At 36.3% G+C, this 18,446-nt stretch overlaps 1 protein-coding gene across 1 annotated transcript in view; it reads left to right on the top strand.

The window, feature by feature from the left end:
- PKN2 (protein kinase N2) overlaps positions 1-18,446 on the top strand; it is a 133,918-nt gene that overhangs the window by 44,595 nt on the left and 70,877 nt on the right. Inside the window, 2 exon segments of the mRNA XM_045291900.1 lie at positions 4,086-4,386; positions 13,886-14,040. Of these exon segments, the coding sequence (XP_045147835.1) occupies positions 4,086-4,386; positions 13,886-14,040 (456 nt within the window).

The raw sequence follows: 18,446 nt of genomic DNA, 5'->3' as shown, positions 1-18,446 counted from the left end.
TATTTTGTCATATCTTGCCCTGTCCGACGTCTCCCTTCACCCACTTTTCGGTTGTCTGTCCCCCAGGGAACAGGTCACATATAGTTCCCTGTGAATCTTCATCTTAATGCATTGGTTTTTTTTACTTGAAAAAATTTATCAATATAAAGTTCCATATATAACATGAGTACTAAATTTTTCTATAACAGTTTCATCACTTAAAAATTAATCCTTTAAAGATAGAATATTAAATAGACATTTTTGACAAGAAAGAAATCACTTCCCAAATTATAAATGCTAATAATATTCTTTAGATTTAGACATCCTCATGTCAACTATTCATTACACAAATCTTAATTATGAAGACTTGGTCCATAGTGCTTTCGTTGGCTGCTTTTTAGAAGTAGATTGTCAGGCATGGAAGTGGATTGCTAGAATTTCCCTGCCCTCCCCACCCCTAGTTTGTCTTAATCTGGATGCTTTGTTGAAGCTTCTGTTCAGCACCATAGCATCACACAAACTTCCATAGACGGATTGGTGGTAGCTATATTTGAGGTGCATTGGGCAAGAATAAAATATGATTCTCCTGTATGAGAGGCAAGAATTCTATCATTGCTGTGTTTTGAAGTCAAAAAGGAATTTTTGGCACTGTGACTACAATGTTGAGGGGTTAAAGGGTATGTTTGGTTTAAGCATGATTGGATTTAAATGTTCTAAGTGATCTTTTCCTATTTAACTATCATGTTTTCTTTTTCGTGGATTAGCTTTGTTTTCTGGCTGCATAGCTTCAGATTTTGTCTTCGCAGCTGATTTTCTCAGGATTCCTGTGTCAATTCTTTGAAAAAAAGACAATAAGGTTCAACCTACATCAATTACATGTCAATTTCTAGGACTGGCCACTCTGGCCTATATGCCGTCATCATCACTTGCTTAGATTATTGGAATAGCCTCTGTATCATATATCTACTAGTGTAACAAACAAAACCTTGTGAATTAAAACAGTAATCGTTTGTTCTTTCCAAGAGTCTGTATACTGCGCATTTCTTATGCTGGTCTCATTTGGACTCACTTATGCAGCTGCATTCAGCTGGTGGCTAAACTGGTCTGGTGTGGCCACTGTGGCTTCCCTCAGATGTTTGGTTCCTCAGCTGTGATGACTGGTACAGCTGGGGTGAATTGGTTCTCTTTCACACAGCCTCTCTCCACATGGTCTCCCTCATCTGCCAGGATCACTGTCTAACAGAACAGCCAGAACTTCTTTACGTAGCAGTTGAATTTTCAAGAGTAAAAACAAATGCTGTCAGGCCTGTACTTGGAATTCCCAGAGCATCACCAGAATGTCACTGCTACTAAGAAAAGGCTTGTCCCGAGAGTATTCCATGACAGTGTGGCTTCTTGGAGGCAAGATTCAGTTGAGGCGATTTTGTCACAACCTGCCATAGCTTCTTACCTGGTCTCACTTGCTCTCACCCTCAAAATCTACTCTTAGCACAGAAAGTCAGATGGTAAGTCCCACTCTGACACTACAAAGCTTCATAGGATCTAGATTTAATTGAACAGGGGTCTATTTTTAATTTAAAACAAATAGCTCAAAAGTCTAGGACTTGTGCCACAGGAAGGCCATTTGGGGATCTCTGCTGAAACCTCTGTTCAGCACCATAGCAACACACAAACTTCCAAAGACAGATTGGTGGTAGCTGTATATGAGGTGCATTGGCCACAAATAAAACATGAGTGTCCTGTATGGGAGACAAGACTCAAGCCTTTTCTGCTTGCTCTCCCATCCTTAGTGTGTTGTTTTTAATGTTTCTTGCACATCACTGTCACAGATGGCTGTTAGGTGAAATCTACATTTCACCCAACACCAACACCTCCCCGTGCCCCCCAGAAATGGAGAAGTAGATGCTTACCCCCAGATCCTGAACTTAATTCTTGATAAGAATTGTCATATGTCTACTTCAGGCTGAGTGAGTCTGGTGGAGTGAGAATTTTATCTGTGTTCTTTGCTGCATATAATGGGAGTTTTCTTAGTAAGGAAACAGGATGAAGGGAGGATAGATATTATCTGGGTAGCCAGAAGTATCTGTTTTAGTGCAACGAGCTGTACTATTTCTAGGAAAGCATACTTAATCCTCCGCATAGGCATTGTGAGGCTTAGAAATTATACAAAAGGGTTTCTAAAAGTTTATGGAAAAATGAAATTAAAACACAAAGGAATTTTTCCACAAACTTTTTTGAAGCCTCCTTGTATAACCAGGAACCCTGATGGCATAATGATTTATACCTTGGGCTGTATTATTATTTTTAAGAAAAGAACACATTGTGACCTATATTTGTATGAGTACATTGTATGCTTCTTCAAACTATGTTTGGTTTACATGACTTTTATAATACCTGAAAGAATCAAAAAGCCAAACACATTTTGGTTTCATAGCTATTGACAGCTGGAATTTTATTGGTTTCTTTGCTTTCTGTTTCTGAACACTCTTCCTTGAGATATAGACAACTCATATTGGGTGGCATAAGAAATGAAGAGGAAATGTACTCTGCCAATATTCCTGATTTAAGAAACATATTATCCACTAATCAGTGCAAGTCAATAAGAGCAAGATATAGTTCAAATACAGAGAAATGAATGTTCCAGATGGCTTCTGTGAGAAAGGCAGTCTAGGGTAAAAAAGCATCAAACTTAAGAGTCAGGAGACCACTCTGTTAACCAGTCATGCCACTAATTTTTCTTGGTAACCTGCTCTCCTCCAAACCAAAGTCAGGAGAGTTATACTGTGTGACCTTTGAAATTCCTCATAGCTAAAACAGTGTTTGGATCATCATAACCACTGATTTTGATGGGGGGGTCCGCTAACACTTTTTGGGCATCTGCCAGGTCAGAATGATGCATATTTCTGAAATGTAGAAAGTAGCAGCCTTTTCTCTTCTTTCCCGGGAACTCGGCCAGTGAGGACTAAACATCCTTCCCTGTCTCCCAAATGAAGCGCTCGGTTACAAGGGACAGGCTTTCCTCTTCATTCTGTTCTTCGAATCAAGTCTTGTTCTTATTTCATACTTTTCTTAGCTTCGTTGTGTTTGTTGAAGTGTACTAAATTGAAAAATACCTCTTTATATTTTTAGCAAGCAGAATTTAATTTTTCATATATAAGTATAGTTATAAAATACATAGTTTTGTATATTTGATGTATTTGGCAAATGATGTGGTCTAATTAGAGTGGAATGTATAACTTCATCCCTTGTGATGGAACTGTGTTGACTAAAAATAGCCACGCTGTATGGAAAAGAAGAATGTGTTAAATATCAATTTTACTGTTGGGTTTCCCAGAATTACCAGTAGATTGAAAATAGCGAAGCCCAAGTAATTTAAGTGTGGCCCAAGAATTCTGAATTAAATAATATAATAGACAAATCATTACAAAGTTACTCTCATAATTAGGCCCTGCCTATATAGTTCAGTCAAGAAAAGAAAAACTCGTTTACGTAAATTGCACACAAACACAAAGGACAGTCATTCAATCTGTAACTTGTTATGATTGCAATTTAGCGAGCAAATTGGAAAGAAATGAGAGTTGAAAGTAGTCAAGGCAGGGTCCTTGAAAATATTGACACCCAAAAAAGAGCCATTTTCAAATGACACTTTTATATGTAAATTAGGTTATTGAATTTGATTTTTTTAGGTGAGTTAGTGCTCTATGTATATCAGCATCTGCCAGGAGGACTAACTTAGAGATATTACTTAATAATGGTGTTTTTGTATTGAGTAAACTAGGTTATCATATGGGATTTGTATTGATGAAGTACTTAAGTAGAGGCTTCAATATAGTCTCCCAAACCTTAATGCATTTAAATAATTAGCTTAAATGATCATACAGGTATCTTTTTATTTTAATAAAATGTATTTGTCGAGTAATGATATTTAATGAGTAGGCACAATTTGTGATTTTCTATAGCTATAATATCTGTGGCTTATAAGGAAAGAATTAAATGAGAAAAGGATTTTTATGCTGAAAATGTAGTAGTATGCTTATGCTGCACATTTTATTGACCAACTACATTTCAAATTTTTACACTTACGTTTTATTTCGCTTTTCCTATAGGGGGACTCCCGAAATCTTCCATTTTCTGAGAATGTTAGTGCTGTTCAAAAATTAGATTTTTCAGACACAATGGTGCAACAGAAATTGGATGAGATCAAGGATCGAATCAAGAGGGAAATAAGGAAGGAACTGAAAATCAAAGAAGGAGCTGAAAATCTGAGGAAGGTTACAACAGATAAAAAAAACTTGGCGTATGTAGACAACATTTTGAAAAAATCCAATAAAAAATTAGAAGAACTACACCACAAGTTGCAGGAACTAAATGCTCATATTGTTGTGTCAGATCCAGAAGATGTTACAGGTACGGTATTTGATGTTAACATGGCTCTGTTAAGAACTGTATAGTTTTAGAAATTAATACATTTTGTGACATGTATAACTTTTCTAAAAGTATACTCACTGTATTTCTTTCTTATAGCTATTTCTTGTGTACATTCTATTTAGAAATATAGTGAGTGTGGTGCATAAAAAAATGAAAGGCTACTTAGAAATGAGCAACTGTTGTCTACTCTCCTACCTTTTGTCAGTAGAACATTGCTTTTCCTACTGTTCGTTTCCAGTACTGTTTTGTATTGCATTAACTACATGCTCTTACCTGATGTATCCTTGTGATCAGCAACAGGAGCTTGCCAGATGACTTTTTAAAATTAAAAGTGCATTTTGTGAAAAAGAGCTATTTTTATCCTTTGCAAATATATAATTCATCAAAACCCTGACCGTTGTTCTGGTGCTCTAAACAGTTGAACCACCAGGAATACTGTTCAAAAACAAAAGAAAGTTTAAGAAGCCTGACACCACTATTCTTTCTTTTTCAGATTATAGAAAATATAAAGGGAAAAACCCCATAATCTCAACCTAGGGGCATAATTTTTAAACAATAGAATTGACAGGATCTCATTGTTAGAAATTTTTATTAGTGCAGATATTAAAACTGGAAAAAGTACTTCTTGTATCCTAGGCCATACAGTAGCATTGCTAACTTTTTCTTATATATTCATTTAAATATAAATACATATTAACGTGTGTATGTATCCTATACTACAATACTAATGCTTTCTAAAAGTTTCTCATTTAAAAAATCAGATAGAATTTACGGCTGTGCCTTTCTCCATGTACTTAGCAACTTTTCATATCACGATTATTGTTTAATTTCTAGATATCAATCATTGAAACTTTATATCTCGTTATATTTTATCACTTCCCAGCCTTTTGGCTAAGATCCAGTGTAGTATATCTTGTTAAATTTAAGAAACACTACATTTTCCTTGACTGCATTTGTAGCCCCATCCATAATTGTTCTTAAAACCTCTATCTTTGATATTCCTGTCTCCATACATTTGCTTTATGCCTGCAAATAGGAGATTAAAAAAAAAAACTTTAATTAATTATAGTGACACCAGGGTAAACTACTATAACCATTGATGGGTCTTAATAGAAATTTAGTTTGGTTTAAAGACCCAAGACCACTTGGACCATTCCTTAGCTTTATGACTTTTTACTCCAGTTTGACAGTACCATATAATAATATGATGGGTGGTATACTAGAAAACCATCCTAGTTTAGTATTATGCCCATCGCATATGATCAAAACTGATTTATTTTATTAATATGGAATCAAATTCTGTGGTAAATTCTGCTTTAGTCTAACCTTAAATCATTGTAACAGTTATTCATGAAAGTCTTCAAACCTTGTTAGCATGTGTTGTGTACACGTATATAGCCGCTGAATTCACTGCTATTTTATTTATTTTTTAATTCACTGCTATTTATAGTGTTTTCATAGCATTTATTTTAGATTCTGAAAAAAATGTAGTTTCCCTTATATAAATAAACTTTTCCTCTCTGTCAAGTTTCCTAAATTTTTTTAGATTTAGAAATATCATATTATAACATCTAAAGTTATTCATTATACTTAAATTGTTCACAGCAAGCATGTCGATACCATTGCTTTTCTTCTGATGATTACTGGGTTCTTTTTTGTCTATTTCTACCGGAACCTTGAAAAGTTGTATACGTTGACATTCCATTTGATAAAATATTTTGACCTTGCAGAAATGATGCTTAAGAAAGATATTTAAACTGTATAACCTTCAAATTCTTGTACAAAAAAGATAATGATGTATATAGATTAATATATTAAGCATGGTAGACATTTTGGAAGCACCCATGAAAGCAATGAATAATAATTACTATGTATGCCGGAATGGCATACCACATAAAACTTTTCAGAGCAGTTGATGTTGGTGCCTGACTTCTACTACCAGCTGCTCTGGGAAGGATCACATTACAAAGTCCTGGATAGAGTGGGAGAAAAATGTGGAACAGAACTCAGTCATATAGCAGACTCGGCTTACTGGTTGGATGGAGACTGTGGCCCTTAGTTTACCCCTGTAGGTCTGAAAATGAACTCACCAGCGTTAGAATCATCAACTATGTAAGATCAAGGAGAAAGCTCAGTAAAATTAAAAATTTGAAAAGATATTATTCAGATAATGGTGATTTCATTTGTTTGTAAAAATATTTTTGTAGCTCTTAAATGATTTTTAAATTGTTGTGAGGGACAGAATTGGCTCTTCTCAAAAACTTTCTGACCCTGATCTAGAACCTCTCCATCGCTTCTTGATTCCTTTCTATACCTTCCCTAACTTTGACCTTGTGAAACTGTACCACCTTCTATCATTTCTGATTCACATAAAGAAATAACCCCTTTTAAAATTCTACTCTTTAATTCCTATCTTTTGTCAAAAATAATTTGGATTATTATTGTGAAACTTTTCCTGACTAATTATCCTTTTTGTGTTACTGTGGCTTTTACATGTTTTATGTGAATTGTGTGTATTATACTTTGACATGTTTACAACACTAAGTTTTGTGTTCTCTGAGGAGGACAGGTTTTCATTCACCCATTTTCAAGGTTATGATAGTACCTCAAACTCAGTACATGTTTAGCTATGAACATTGAATATCAAAAACCAATATTAATTTATTAACAATTTTTTAATTAGGTGCTTAGCAGAACAAAAAAATTTTCTTTTAGTTGATTAACTTACAGAACAAAGGTTTAAATAAAGTTCTATCAAAAGCCAAACCAAGCCAAATCCCATGTCATTAATTCCATTATGATTCATAGTGGCTCTATATAGGGTTTCTGAGGCTATAAATCTTTATAGGACTAGATAGCTTCATGTTTCTCCTGCAAACTGGCTGATGGGTTTGAACCTCCAGCCTTGCAGTTAGCAGTCCAACACTTGCCAACAGCAACATCAGCGCTTCAAGTAAATTTCTAGGATAAGAAAATCCAGAAAATGGTCCATTTAATAAAAAATTAATTTAAATTAAATTCAAGGACACCCTATTTTGCTTTTAAGCTGTGTATGGTATGAGTTGATTGATAGCAAAATTGTTTATCCAATCCCGGTTGTCTTGAGAGTACATTGCAGAATGAATGACTAAATGAAAGTGCTGCAAGATTCAGTTGTGCATTGTGTAAGTGATTCCTGGATAATTATTTAGGAGGCTGCTCTTGATTCACCTCTGTAAAATCAACTATATTAATCTCTAGGCTTTTATTTTTCAGATAAAAGACTTTATCAGATGAACTGATAAGACTTCAACTATAAAATTTTTTGGACTGTCTATAGTAATGCCAAGACCTGATCATTTGGGAGTGTTATTTGTAATGTATATATGTTACATTATTCTTCAGAGAAGTAGGAAATGGAAATTTTTATATTCTGGTCATGTTCCAGATACTCTAAGCTTGCTACATGGAGATGATAAAAGTTATTGTTAGCTGAGGTTGAATCTACCTTTTGAGAAACCCCACAAACTATTGGATTCTTGTAAGACAGAGTGGTATCTAAGCCTTAGCTAGTACCTGAGCTCTGAAATGAAATATTTCAAAAGTTACCAGTTCCCCGAAACTGTCTCTTAATTACATCATCCCTAAAGAAGATAAGAACATGTCTTGTGTTTTATTAAGTACAGGGAACCCTTGGTTTACAAAAGGGTTTCGTTCCAGCGACTCTTAATGAATGGTTTTGGCCTAAGTTCAAAGTTTTTATTATTGTTGCTTTTTATTGTTGATATCTTTATAAACTGATGTTTTAAATATCTGTAAGTAAACTTCTGAGAATGATAACATCAGCAAATTATGTATCACAACCTACATAGTACACTTTGCTAATGATGTAAGACGTACGAAAGAAACCAAAATGATGGTTGTAAGTGTGGATTATCATAACTTAAATGTGGTGTAAGTCGGAAACTACCTGTGTAGTTGATAATTTGTATAGTAGAAACAAACCCTCAATCAGATGAAGTAATTTGTAGTAACAAACACATTGTGTAGACACAGGCACTTCTGAAAGTTTTAGTGCCTAGGTCACTTACTCTTTCACTGTGTTAGGGATTGAATTGTTCTCCCAAAGAGAGTCAAGGGAACAAATTAAATTTGGGCCTTAATAAGTTAAGAGACCAGTAAGGATTCAGCTCACTTGTTCTAGGATTCTTACCGTATGTACTTTGAGTATAAGCCAACCCAAATATCCATTGAGGCACCTAATTTTACCACAAAACTGCATTAAAAATGTGCTGAAAACCTAGGCTTATACTTGAGTATATATGGTAGTTCATCTTATTAGCCAACATCTCAGTTGTAGCTTTAGAGAATATACTAAAAGCACTAGAAATAGGACATCTATTGTTCTAGATATTTTTAAGAAACTACTAACACATTCGGTTTTTACTCTTCATTTTGGCTCAGGAAATCTTATCCCTAGGGAGATTTTAAATACATTTTAGGTTGTGTGGATGGCTGACTTGCTCAGTTATCCGAAAGATAAAGACTCATGTCCATGAAGAGGTGTCTCAGAAGAAAGGCCTGGTGGTCTACTTCCACAAAATCAGCCATTGAAACCTTATAGAGGACACTTCTACTCTGACATATATATATATATTTGGTTCAGTAACAGACGGTTTATTCTATATATCAACACAATTTTGTACATTACAATTAAATAGTGGAAAAGCGGCCTTGTGCCCTCACTGAGTGGCCAAGGGCCGGCAGCTAGAGAAGGCACTGTACTCAACATTCTAGGCTCCCGCCCTGCAAAGGGGACCGGACAAAGCTGTGCCACCCTGCTGGTCCCTTGCTTCCACCTAGAGACACCTAGTCATGAGTCAGAAGTAACTTCGCGACAGGTTGTGGTGGTGGTGGTGGTAGAAGATTTGGGGGCAACCCCAAAGTTGTATCTAAAACTAAGATGTCTTTTCTGGGTATCACCTGATAATATTTGAAGAGGGGGGTACCCAATAAAAACCGGGATAAAGCTCCACTGGCCATGCTTTCGTAGTATGCATTTTTTCCCACAAGACGAGCATCAAGCAACTCGCTCTGAGTTAGTGCACCCAGTGACATCACCTGGAAGGTTCTCTCTGGTCACAGTGAATTTTTCTGTAAAAGCAGTTTCGCTCAAACCTCATTTTTTGTTATGACCAATTTTAAGAAAACAGCATGCAGCTTTGAAATTTTGTTTCTGCTCGGGGAAAATGCCACAGAAACTGTTGTGATGTTGAACACAGCTTACAAGGGCAGCGCTATGTTAAAAACTCAAGTGGTTTTCTCCTTTCAAAAAAGGTGAAATGTCAAATGATAACAAAGCTTGTTCTGGACATTTGTCAACTTCCCGAATGGATGAAAAAATGTTCACAGAATTTGTGCACTTGTGCTCGAAGATTCTTGGAGCTCGGTTGAGATATTTTAATGGCAGATTTGGGAATGAGAATCTCAGGTTCTGGCTGACCAGGAAAAACAGTGTTGAGTGGAAACATGCTGTGCTTTGAAAGGAAAGCTCCGAAGTGACCCAGGCTTTTTTCCAAGGTCATTATTGGTGATGAGACATGGTGCTATTCTTATGACCGAGAAGCAAACATCAGGAAAGCCAGTGGAAGACACCATCATCACCTCACCGAAAAAAAGCCCAAGAAATGTAATAAAAGATTAAGACGATGCTCAATTGTTTTTTTTATGTGAAGGGGATAATGCACTTGGAGATCGTTCCACCAGATCAGATTGTTAATCAAGCTTTCTATTTAGAGGTTCTGAAAAGATTGAGTAACAGTCTGTGACGTGACAATAAAAGCCTGATATGTAGCAGATCAGGGACTAGTTTTGCCACCATGACAATACACCTGTTCAAGCAACCATCTCAGTGCACCAGTTTTTGGCAAAAACAGCATGCCTCCTGCCCCACACACCTGTAACTCTCATGACCTCGCTCTGTGTGAATGCTTTTTGTTTCTGTGAATGAAGAGGGACATGAAAGGATGGCGATTTGACAATGTGGAAGAGGTGAAGAAAAAAATGAGGGAGGTGCTGTCAGCCATCTAAACAGATGAGTTTGAAAAATGTTTCCAAGAAGAATCGCAGATTTGACCAGTGTATTAAGTATAATTTGAAGGTAATAAGGTTCTTTGGTGTGTGTGTTGGGGGTAGGAGGTTCTAGGTTTGGGGGACATACCCTCTCATTTTTCATTTACTCACAAAGACTTTCATTCTCTGCTTGTTCTCCTTTCCCAGTGTTGTGATTTGTAAAATTATGCCACAGAAAGTAGAGGGCGCTATCCTTGGTACTGCTTTATATCAAAACTCTCAGTTCTGTATATCCATTGTCTAATTCCAGAAAACAGTTGCTTCATGTATTTTGTCTAGTTTTACAACTGTTAGTGGTGAGAAAGTCATTATGATAGTAGCTGCTGTGTCATGACTAGAACTGAAAATGCTAACATCTGAAATGGTTCTAGAAGAGTAAGTAATTCATTTAAAAATATTTCCTGACCCTATACAACTCAATATCCCATTTTCACAGCTATTGTATTTATTTGTACATTATTTTATTCATGTTTTTGTCATACATTGTTTGTTAACTAACAATCCATATTACGTGGTTGAGAAGTTCCAAAACAGAGATTCAAACCCAGATATTCCTAACCACTACAGTCTATATATTGTGTTAATCAGTTCTTTTGTGACCTGGTCTGAACCTTATCTATATGAAAACAGAAAGTCTCAGGTTATGAATATCCAATTTACAAGCAACAACTTCTTGCCCTGTTCTAACATGGCTAAAGAAGTAAAGCAGGAATATGCCTCCACATTTTACAGTTTGGCAAATTTAGCACAGTACCTGGAATAGAGTAGATGACAGAAAAGGGCATAGCGAGCCCTCTCAGGATCCCAAAGCATAAAGTGAATTATTTGGCAGGACTGTAGTTGGGCGACACGTTCAGAGCAGTGTGGTTGGCATCCATCCTTGAGCAGTATTCTGTTCTGCGCTCAAATCTGAGGACCAGGGTTTGGTTGCTATTCAATGTGTGAACTGCCCTTCTGTAAGAGGGAGACTAAGCTTCTACCAAGGTGTAAACCCATAGTTTTCCTTTCTCGGTTATCTTTCCAGTTCAGTGTAACTTTTACAATTTGTGTCTCTTCCTGTGGTATTTCCTCAGCCAGGCCTGAAGGCCTGAGCCTGGCTGGTTCAAAGCCCTGACAAATTTTAAAGACCTAGTAATGAATGGACTTCTTGCATGTTACTAAAAAAATGATCTTTTGGAATAGTTCATTCACAATTTGATGAAGTGATTGAAATACAAACCGTTCCTTAGTTGGATCCAAATATTACTTATGTACCTTTTTTCTGATAGGTAAAATGTAGGCAATATCAATTTGAAACAGTTACTTTCAGGATTAAGCCCTGGTGGTGCTGTGGGTTAAGCACTGGACTGCAAACCACTGCATTGGTGATTCAAACCCACCACCAGCTGATCGTCAGGAGAAAGATGAAGCTGTTTGCTCCCATAAAGATTTACAGTCTTAGAAACCCTATACAGGGTTGCTGTACGTTACAATCAACTCAGTAACAGTGGATTTGGCTTGTTTTTTTCTTTTTTGATATTTGTATCAGCTTGCATACATATTTTCATATGTTTATAATTATGCTATTAGGTATGTATGTATATACAAACAGTATTAGACTAGTTGCTTGTACTAGGGTATTCCATAGCAAAATCAGCATAGCACAGCTAAGGGAATAGACTTCAGAGCAGAACTGACTGTTCAAGTCCACATGATGCCATTTGTTAACTGTATAACATTGGGCAAATATCTTGACGTCTCTGTGCCCTAATGTTTTCTGTAATATAGGTGTAATTACTTGTCAGAAGGCTGTTTATGAGAATTAATGCTTTTCTTAAGCACCTAAATCAGGTTTTGTACATAGTTATATATAAATGTATTTTTAACTTATTTTGTAAAAATCTATCTAACAGAATCTGTATTTTTATATATTCATTAAAACTTTCGTTTGAAAGTTTGTGAATTAGTAATCTTTTAAAAATATATAAAACTTAGATATGATATATATTTGTCAAAAACTAGTTCATCAAACTACCTTAGGTTTCAGTTGGAGGTTTAGGCATTTTCCTAATGATCCTTGGGTTTGTTAGCACCTGAACCAGGTCTTGGTAACGAAGAAACTGAGCTGCTAGTTTTCTTACTCTTTATTTTTACATTTTGTGGAGAAAGCCCCAAATAATAAACATCATTATGAGCAAAAAGTTTAGTTACTGTATATGGTAGATTTCTTATAAGTATTTCAATAATATTGGATCCTCCAGAGTAATTATGGGTCTGTTATTTTTCCCGTAAAAGATTTTTATTACTTTTATAGTTTTATGATTATGGGTGGGGTTTTTTTTTAGTATTGCTGTCGATTTTTTGTTGTTGAGAATTTTGGGTTTCTCTAAAACAAGTCATCCCCACCCTCAACTATTTAATATATCTAGTTGATATTTAAAACACTTTTCACTGTGATTAAATATCCTAGTAGTAGAAGAAAAAAAAGAAATGGTATCCCTATATGCATAAGTTATTAGTAGTTAATATTAGTACTTTATTTTTACTTAGTTCTATTTATGAAGAATTACTGAGTTAGGTTTTGTATTTTTGGATAGGCCTTCACAAAACAATCAGGCAATAAGGACATTTAGTTTAATTGTTGAATAGATAAGTCCAATTGATGTAATTTTCTGATAATAATATAGGTAGTCTCTGTAGGTAAAGAATGAAGATTTGTCCTAAGCTTGCCTTAAACTTGAATTTGTAGGTAAGAGGCATGCTGCATCTAGCCTTACTGTAGTGCAGGAAAAGGAACCCTGGGGGTGCAGTGTGTTGAAACGTTGAATTGCCAACCACAGGGTTGGCGATTGAAGGGGAAAAGATGTGGCCGTAAGCGCCTGTAAATTCTCGTCTTGGAAACCTTAAGGAGCAGTTCTACTCTGTGCTGTAAGGGCCTTGTGAACTGAAGTAGACTCGGTGGCAGTTGGTTTGCTGGTGGTTTTCAATAAGAAGAAACGGGAAACCTTCTCAATGACTTAAAATCTCCATGTGCAGTGAGTGAAAGTGATTGAGATGGAGAGTTTGTGAGGATTGGTTCAGTCATTTCAAGCACTAGTTATATGTAAGTTGGACTTTCATAACCCAGAACTTACTGTGCTTTAAAAGACCTTCAACAAGAATACCTGATACTTCTCATTCAGCAGATCTGCTTCCACAATGCCCCTGACAGATGGTTCTGCAACCCTACTTGTTTGCAATGGTTAGATTATGAAAATGTCAAACTACTACAGTTAGGTGATTGCATGTTCATCTCAGATCCTCGGATTCCTTATTTTGGGGAAATATCTTCTAATTTTAAATAGAACTTGAACCTACTAGTGATTTTAATAAAATATTTACTTTACAGATTGCCCAAGGACTCCAGATACTCCAAGTAGTGACCCTCGTTGCTCTACTAGCAATAATAGATTGATGGCCTTACAAAAACAATTGGATATAGAACTTAAAGTAAAACAAGGTGCAGAGAATATGATACAAATGTATTCAAATGGATCATCAAAGGTAAGTAACATAAAGAAATGTAAGTATATATTTAAAATGATTTAAGTAGTCTACCTGGACTTAATTAGTGAACAACAGTATAGATGAAATAACATTTTTTTCAGTTTCATAGTTTGAAACCTATCCAAATTTTTATAAACTATAATTCTTAAGTTAATTTGCTTAAAAGGCACACAATAGAAGGTTAAATCCAAAAATATTGGTACTAGGTATTAGGGCTTCAGATCATGCATATACAAGTTTATTACATTTAAAACATGATTAAGCATAATTCTGTGGTCAGTGGAGGGCTACAGAGAGGTTCTCTCAGTAGTACACTCCATAGGGTACCTTCCAAAAAAAAATAATAATAATAAAGTCTTGTAGGATAAATGAGCTTATCTTTTTTCCCCCCAATGGTTTTATTGGCATGTAATTTACATAATTTACATATCATACAATTCAATATTTTAATCGTTCAATCCTATCAAGGAGAATTGTATAATTATTACCACATCAATTCTAGCATATCCCCCTTTTCAATATTTACTTCCAAATTCCCATTTCCCGCCCTATAACCACCCTCCCATCTCCGTATTCCCTATGTCCCCTTGTATCAGTTATCATTATTCATCCACTCCTCCTGTGCATCACAATAGCTCCTATCACCATTCACAAAGCCAGAGAAGAAATTTCTGCTTGCACCCAGAACAAATCCAGGTCGTGTGTATAGGGTGGTCAACTGACCAAGTATCGAGCTGGCTGCAGCATCATCAAGATGACAGTGGTCTCTGCCTGATAGTAAGGCTGTTCAGGACCCTTGCCTGTGGGCAGAGCGGATCTGCCAGCGGCTCAGTGTGACCAGACACTGCAGATGGGTGTGGCTCCCACCGTCCCCAGAGCCCTCCACCTATGGTGTGTTCATCATTTCAGCTCTGGTGCTTTTCTCCTCACCATATCCATAGTTTGTCATCGTCCTCTTTGGATCACACACGCTGGTGCGCTTCTTCCTTGTGGACTTAATTGATTCTTCCCTTAGATGGCCATTTGTTTGAATACAGAAGCCAGCTTATATTTCAATCTGACTTTTAGCAAGATTAACGGTAATGAAAACAATTTTATGTAATGAATAATGACTGGATATGAGTGTTGGATTTACTAAGACAATTCAAAGCACAAGGTCCAATCAAAATAGTGTCTTTCAAAGGGATGTGCTAGGCTGGTTAAATTCAAAACAAAGAGGTCAGCTCAGAAGGTTATGGTGATGAGGATTTTTCATAAGGATAATATTAATAGGCTTTCTCAGGGGACACAAGATGATCACAAGGACTTATTAGGAAGAAGTTTTATAAAAACTGAACACTGCATTGGTGAGGAAAGTAGAAGGAGAGTGTGGAGGAATTTTTCCCCCTCTCCATTGCAGTAGTGCAGTTGTCCATTCTTCAAAGGTAGCAAAGACTGTCATTCAAGAATTCCATTGGGAAACCATACTTCATTCATCCTGCAGCCCTGGTCTTGACCTTTAGTCCTTTTTTTTGTCCCCAAACCCAAGCAGTATTGAAAAGGTGCACAATTTGAATTGCTTGAGGGTGTCAGGGCAGTTGTCTGGGTACCCTAACAGGGAGACCAAGACTCATTTTGACAGTGCAAATTGAAGTGTAAGGAATTCTCTGGGGAAGGATTAGAGAGATGGATGCACTACTGTCAGAGAGGGTATGTTGAGAAACAGTAGCTTCACATTTTTGGTATTTTTGTTTCATAAGGGTTTGTATGAAATTATAGCAATAGTTTTTTGCTATATCCTCAAAGTATCTTAAAGTTAGTATATTTTAATATAGACTATAAAGTAATGTTTGATCATGCCATATTTACTTTTTTTAAAATGGCATGAAATGCAGCCTTTATTTGTAACGTTCAACTCCTTCAGGCACTTACAGGCTCTGTAATTTTGGATATTTGGTATGTTATTTATTTTGAGCCATACAAAAACACATTAGCAGTTGCATTACAGAACTTTTGTTATAACTTTCTTAGTTAATACCTTAAAAAATTAGTGTCCTAATGCTAGATTTGTTATAGTGTTACATAGAATAAATTTTGATTTCTTATTAGATCAAGGTGAAAGTTAAGAAATGAATCATCTCATTTTGGCCAGAGCTAATGATCTCGTTTTAGCCAGAGCTGATTTGAAGTTTTAAATTTTGCCTTAGTTAGCATCTGGCTGAAATATGATTTTAAAGAGAACTGATTGTAATTTGGAAATCAGATTCATTCATTACCTTTATAGTTATTTTACTTTAAGATAAAAATATTATTTTCTTAAACTTTATTATTACAAGAATCCTTATTACTATAATGATTTAGTCCCAACAGTTTTCTTAACTTACCTCAGCTTTTAAATGTTACTTCAATGAGTGCCACATAAAAAACTAAAGAGCTGTAAGAGCCCCCAATAAAATGATCTTTAAAACAAAAACCTCCAAAGAAATGATAGTAATTATCATTTAGATACAGTTCCATACATGCTCATATGTATTTAATCTCGTTTAATACTTTAAAACGAGTGTGAGTTGGCAAAGGTAGCCTATCTGATTAGCCCTAGTGTCATATTCTACAATCCACTGGACATACCTAATTTAGGGTCTTCAGTTTGTCTAATAAGAAACTAATTAATTATCTTTCCTCCTTGTATATCCCCTCCTTGTTTATTAGTACCATTATATTAATACCATTAGCTACTTAGCCTCTTAATTTGAAGCACCTGAAATTCTTAATTTTTTTGGTTCGTGGAACTCCCTTTTCTTCAACTCACTCAAACCAAATACTGGCCTCAAGATTGTCTAGCTGATTCTGCCATCTAGCAAACCTATAGGATTAGGTGGGACTGTCCCTTTGGGGTTTTGAGATTTTAAATCTTTATGGGAGCAGACAACTTCATCTTTCTCCCACTGTACAGCTGGCAAAGTTGAGCCACTGCCCTTGTGGCTAGGAGCTCGCTGCATAGCCCACTACACCAACAACACATTTTAATTCCTCACCCACTACTCACTCCTTATTCAGTCAGTTAGCCACCAGGGCTGTAATTGTATTTTTGTTGTTGTCATTAGCATCTCTCTCTTCCTCTTCATGTCACTAGTCATCTTTCAACTAGAGTATTGCAGTAGCCTTAACTTTGGTTCCTCTGCCTCCAGTAAGAATAATATGTGGCATTTAGGTTAAAACAGGCACTTTGAAGTCTGACAAATCTTTGTTCATCTTGCAGTCATTCACTACCAGGTCTTTGTCCAGTATGAGACTCAGCCTTTTCAAATAATTAGGATACCAGTACCTACTCTGTAAGATTGTATGGTGGTTAGGAGATTTAGAAATGATTCATACGAAATACCTAGCACAGAGCTCCATAAATGATGGGAATATTTGCTGATGCTATTATTATTAGGTGACATGAATCTTCTTGACAGATATGTGAAATTAAGTATATTTTTCCTTGTTGAAACAGCTTTTCATTACTTAACAGAAGTTTCTTTTTTGAGGAAATAGAGGAAAGAACCAGGGAGCGAAGGACATTTATAGAGGTCTAAATACAGGCATGTACACATGTAAATATATTTATATATAACAAGAGGGCAATAGATCTATGTAGTTATGTCTATATGATAAGAATTAAGGATGTAGATGGACATTGGGCCTCAACTCAAGTACTCTGTCAACACAAGAACACTTTGTTCTAATAATCCGGCATCCTGTGATGCTCACCTTCCTGACACAATTCCATAAGACAAAATAGGTGCATAAACAAATGTGGTGAAGAAAGCTGATGGTGTCTGGCTATCAAAAGATAGTGTCCGTGGTCTTAAAGGCTTGAAGATAAACAAGCGGCTATCTAGCTGAGAAGCACTAAAGCCCACATAGAAGCTGCACACCAGCCTGTGTGATCATGAGGTGTCGCTGGGATCCAAGACCCAGAACAAAATCATACCCAGTGTGGATGGCAGGGTGGTGGTGGTGAGAGTGGGGTGGAGTGGAGACCCAAAGCCCATCTGTAAACAATTGGACATCCCTTCACAGAAGGGTCACAAAGAAGAGATGAGCCAGTCAGGGTGCAATATAGCACCGATGAAGCATACAACTTTCCTCTAGTTCTTTGGTACTTCCTTCCCCCCACGAACATGACCTCAATTCTAGCTTACAAATTGGATTAGACCAGAACATGCACACTGCTACAGATAAAGAGCAGGGAATCCAGGATCGATAAACCCCTCAGGGCCAACAATGAGAACACAGATACCAGGAGGATAAAGGGATGGAGGGGAGAGGAATCGATCACAAGGGTCAACATATAACCCCCCAGAGGGGGACAAACAACAGAAAAGTGGGTGAAGGGTGGCAGAGGACAATTTAAGATATGAAAATAACCTATAACAAGT

Source organism: Echinops telfairi, unplaced genomic scaffold (assembly GCF_000313985.2).
Source record: "Echinops telfairi isolate 266 unplaced genomic scaffold, ASM31398v2 ScPeMD7_443;HRSCAF=831, whole genome shotgun sequence".
Classification (NCBI taxonomy): domain Eukaryota; kingdom Metazoa; phylum Chordata; class Mammalia; order Afrosoricida; family Tenrecidae; genus Echinops; species Echinops telfairi.
This window is presented reverse-complemented; position numbering and strand designations above follow the sequence as displayed.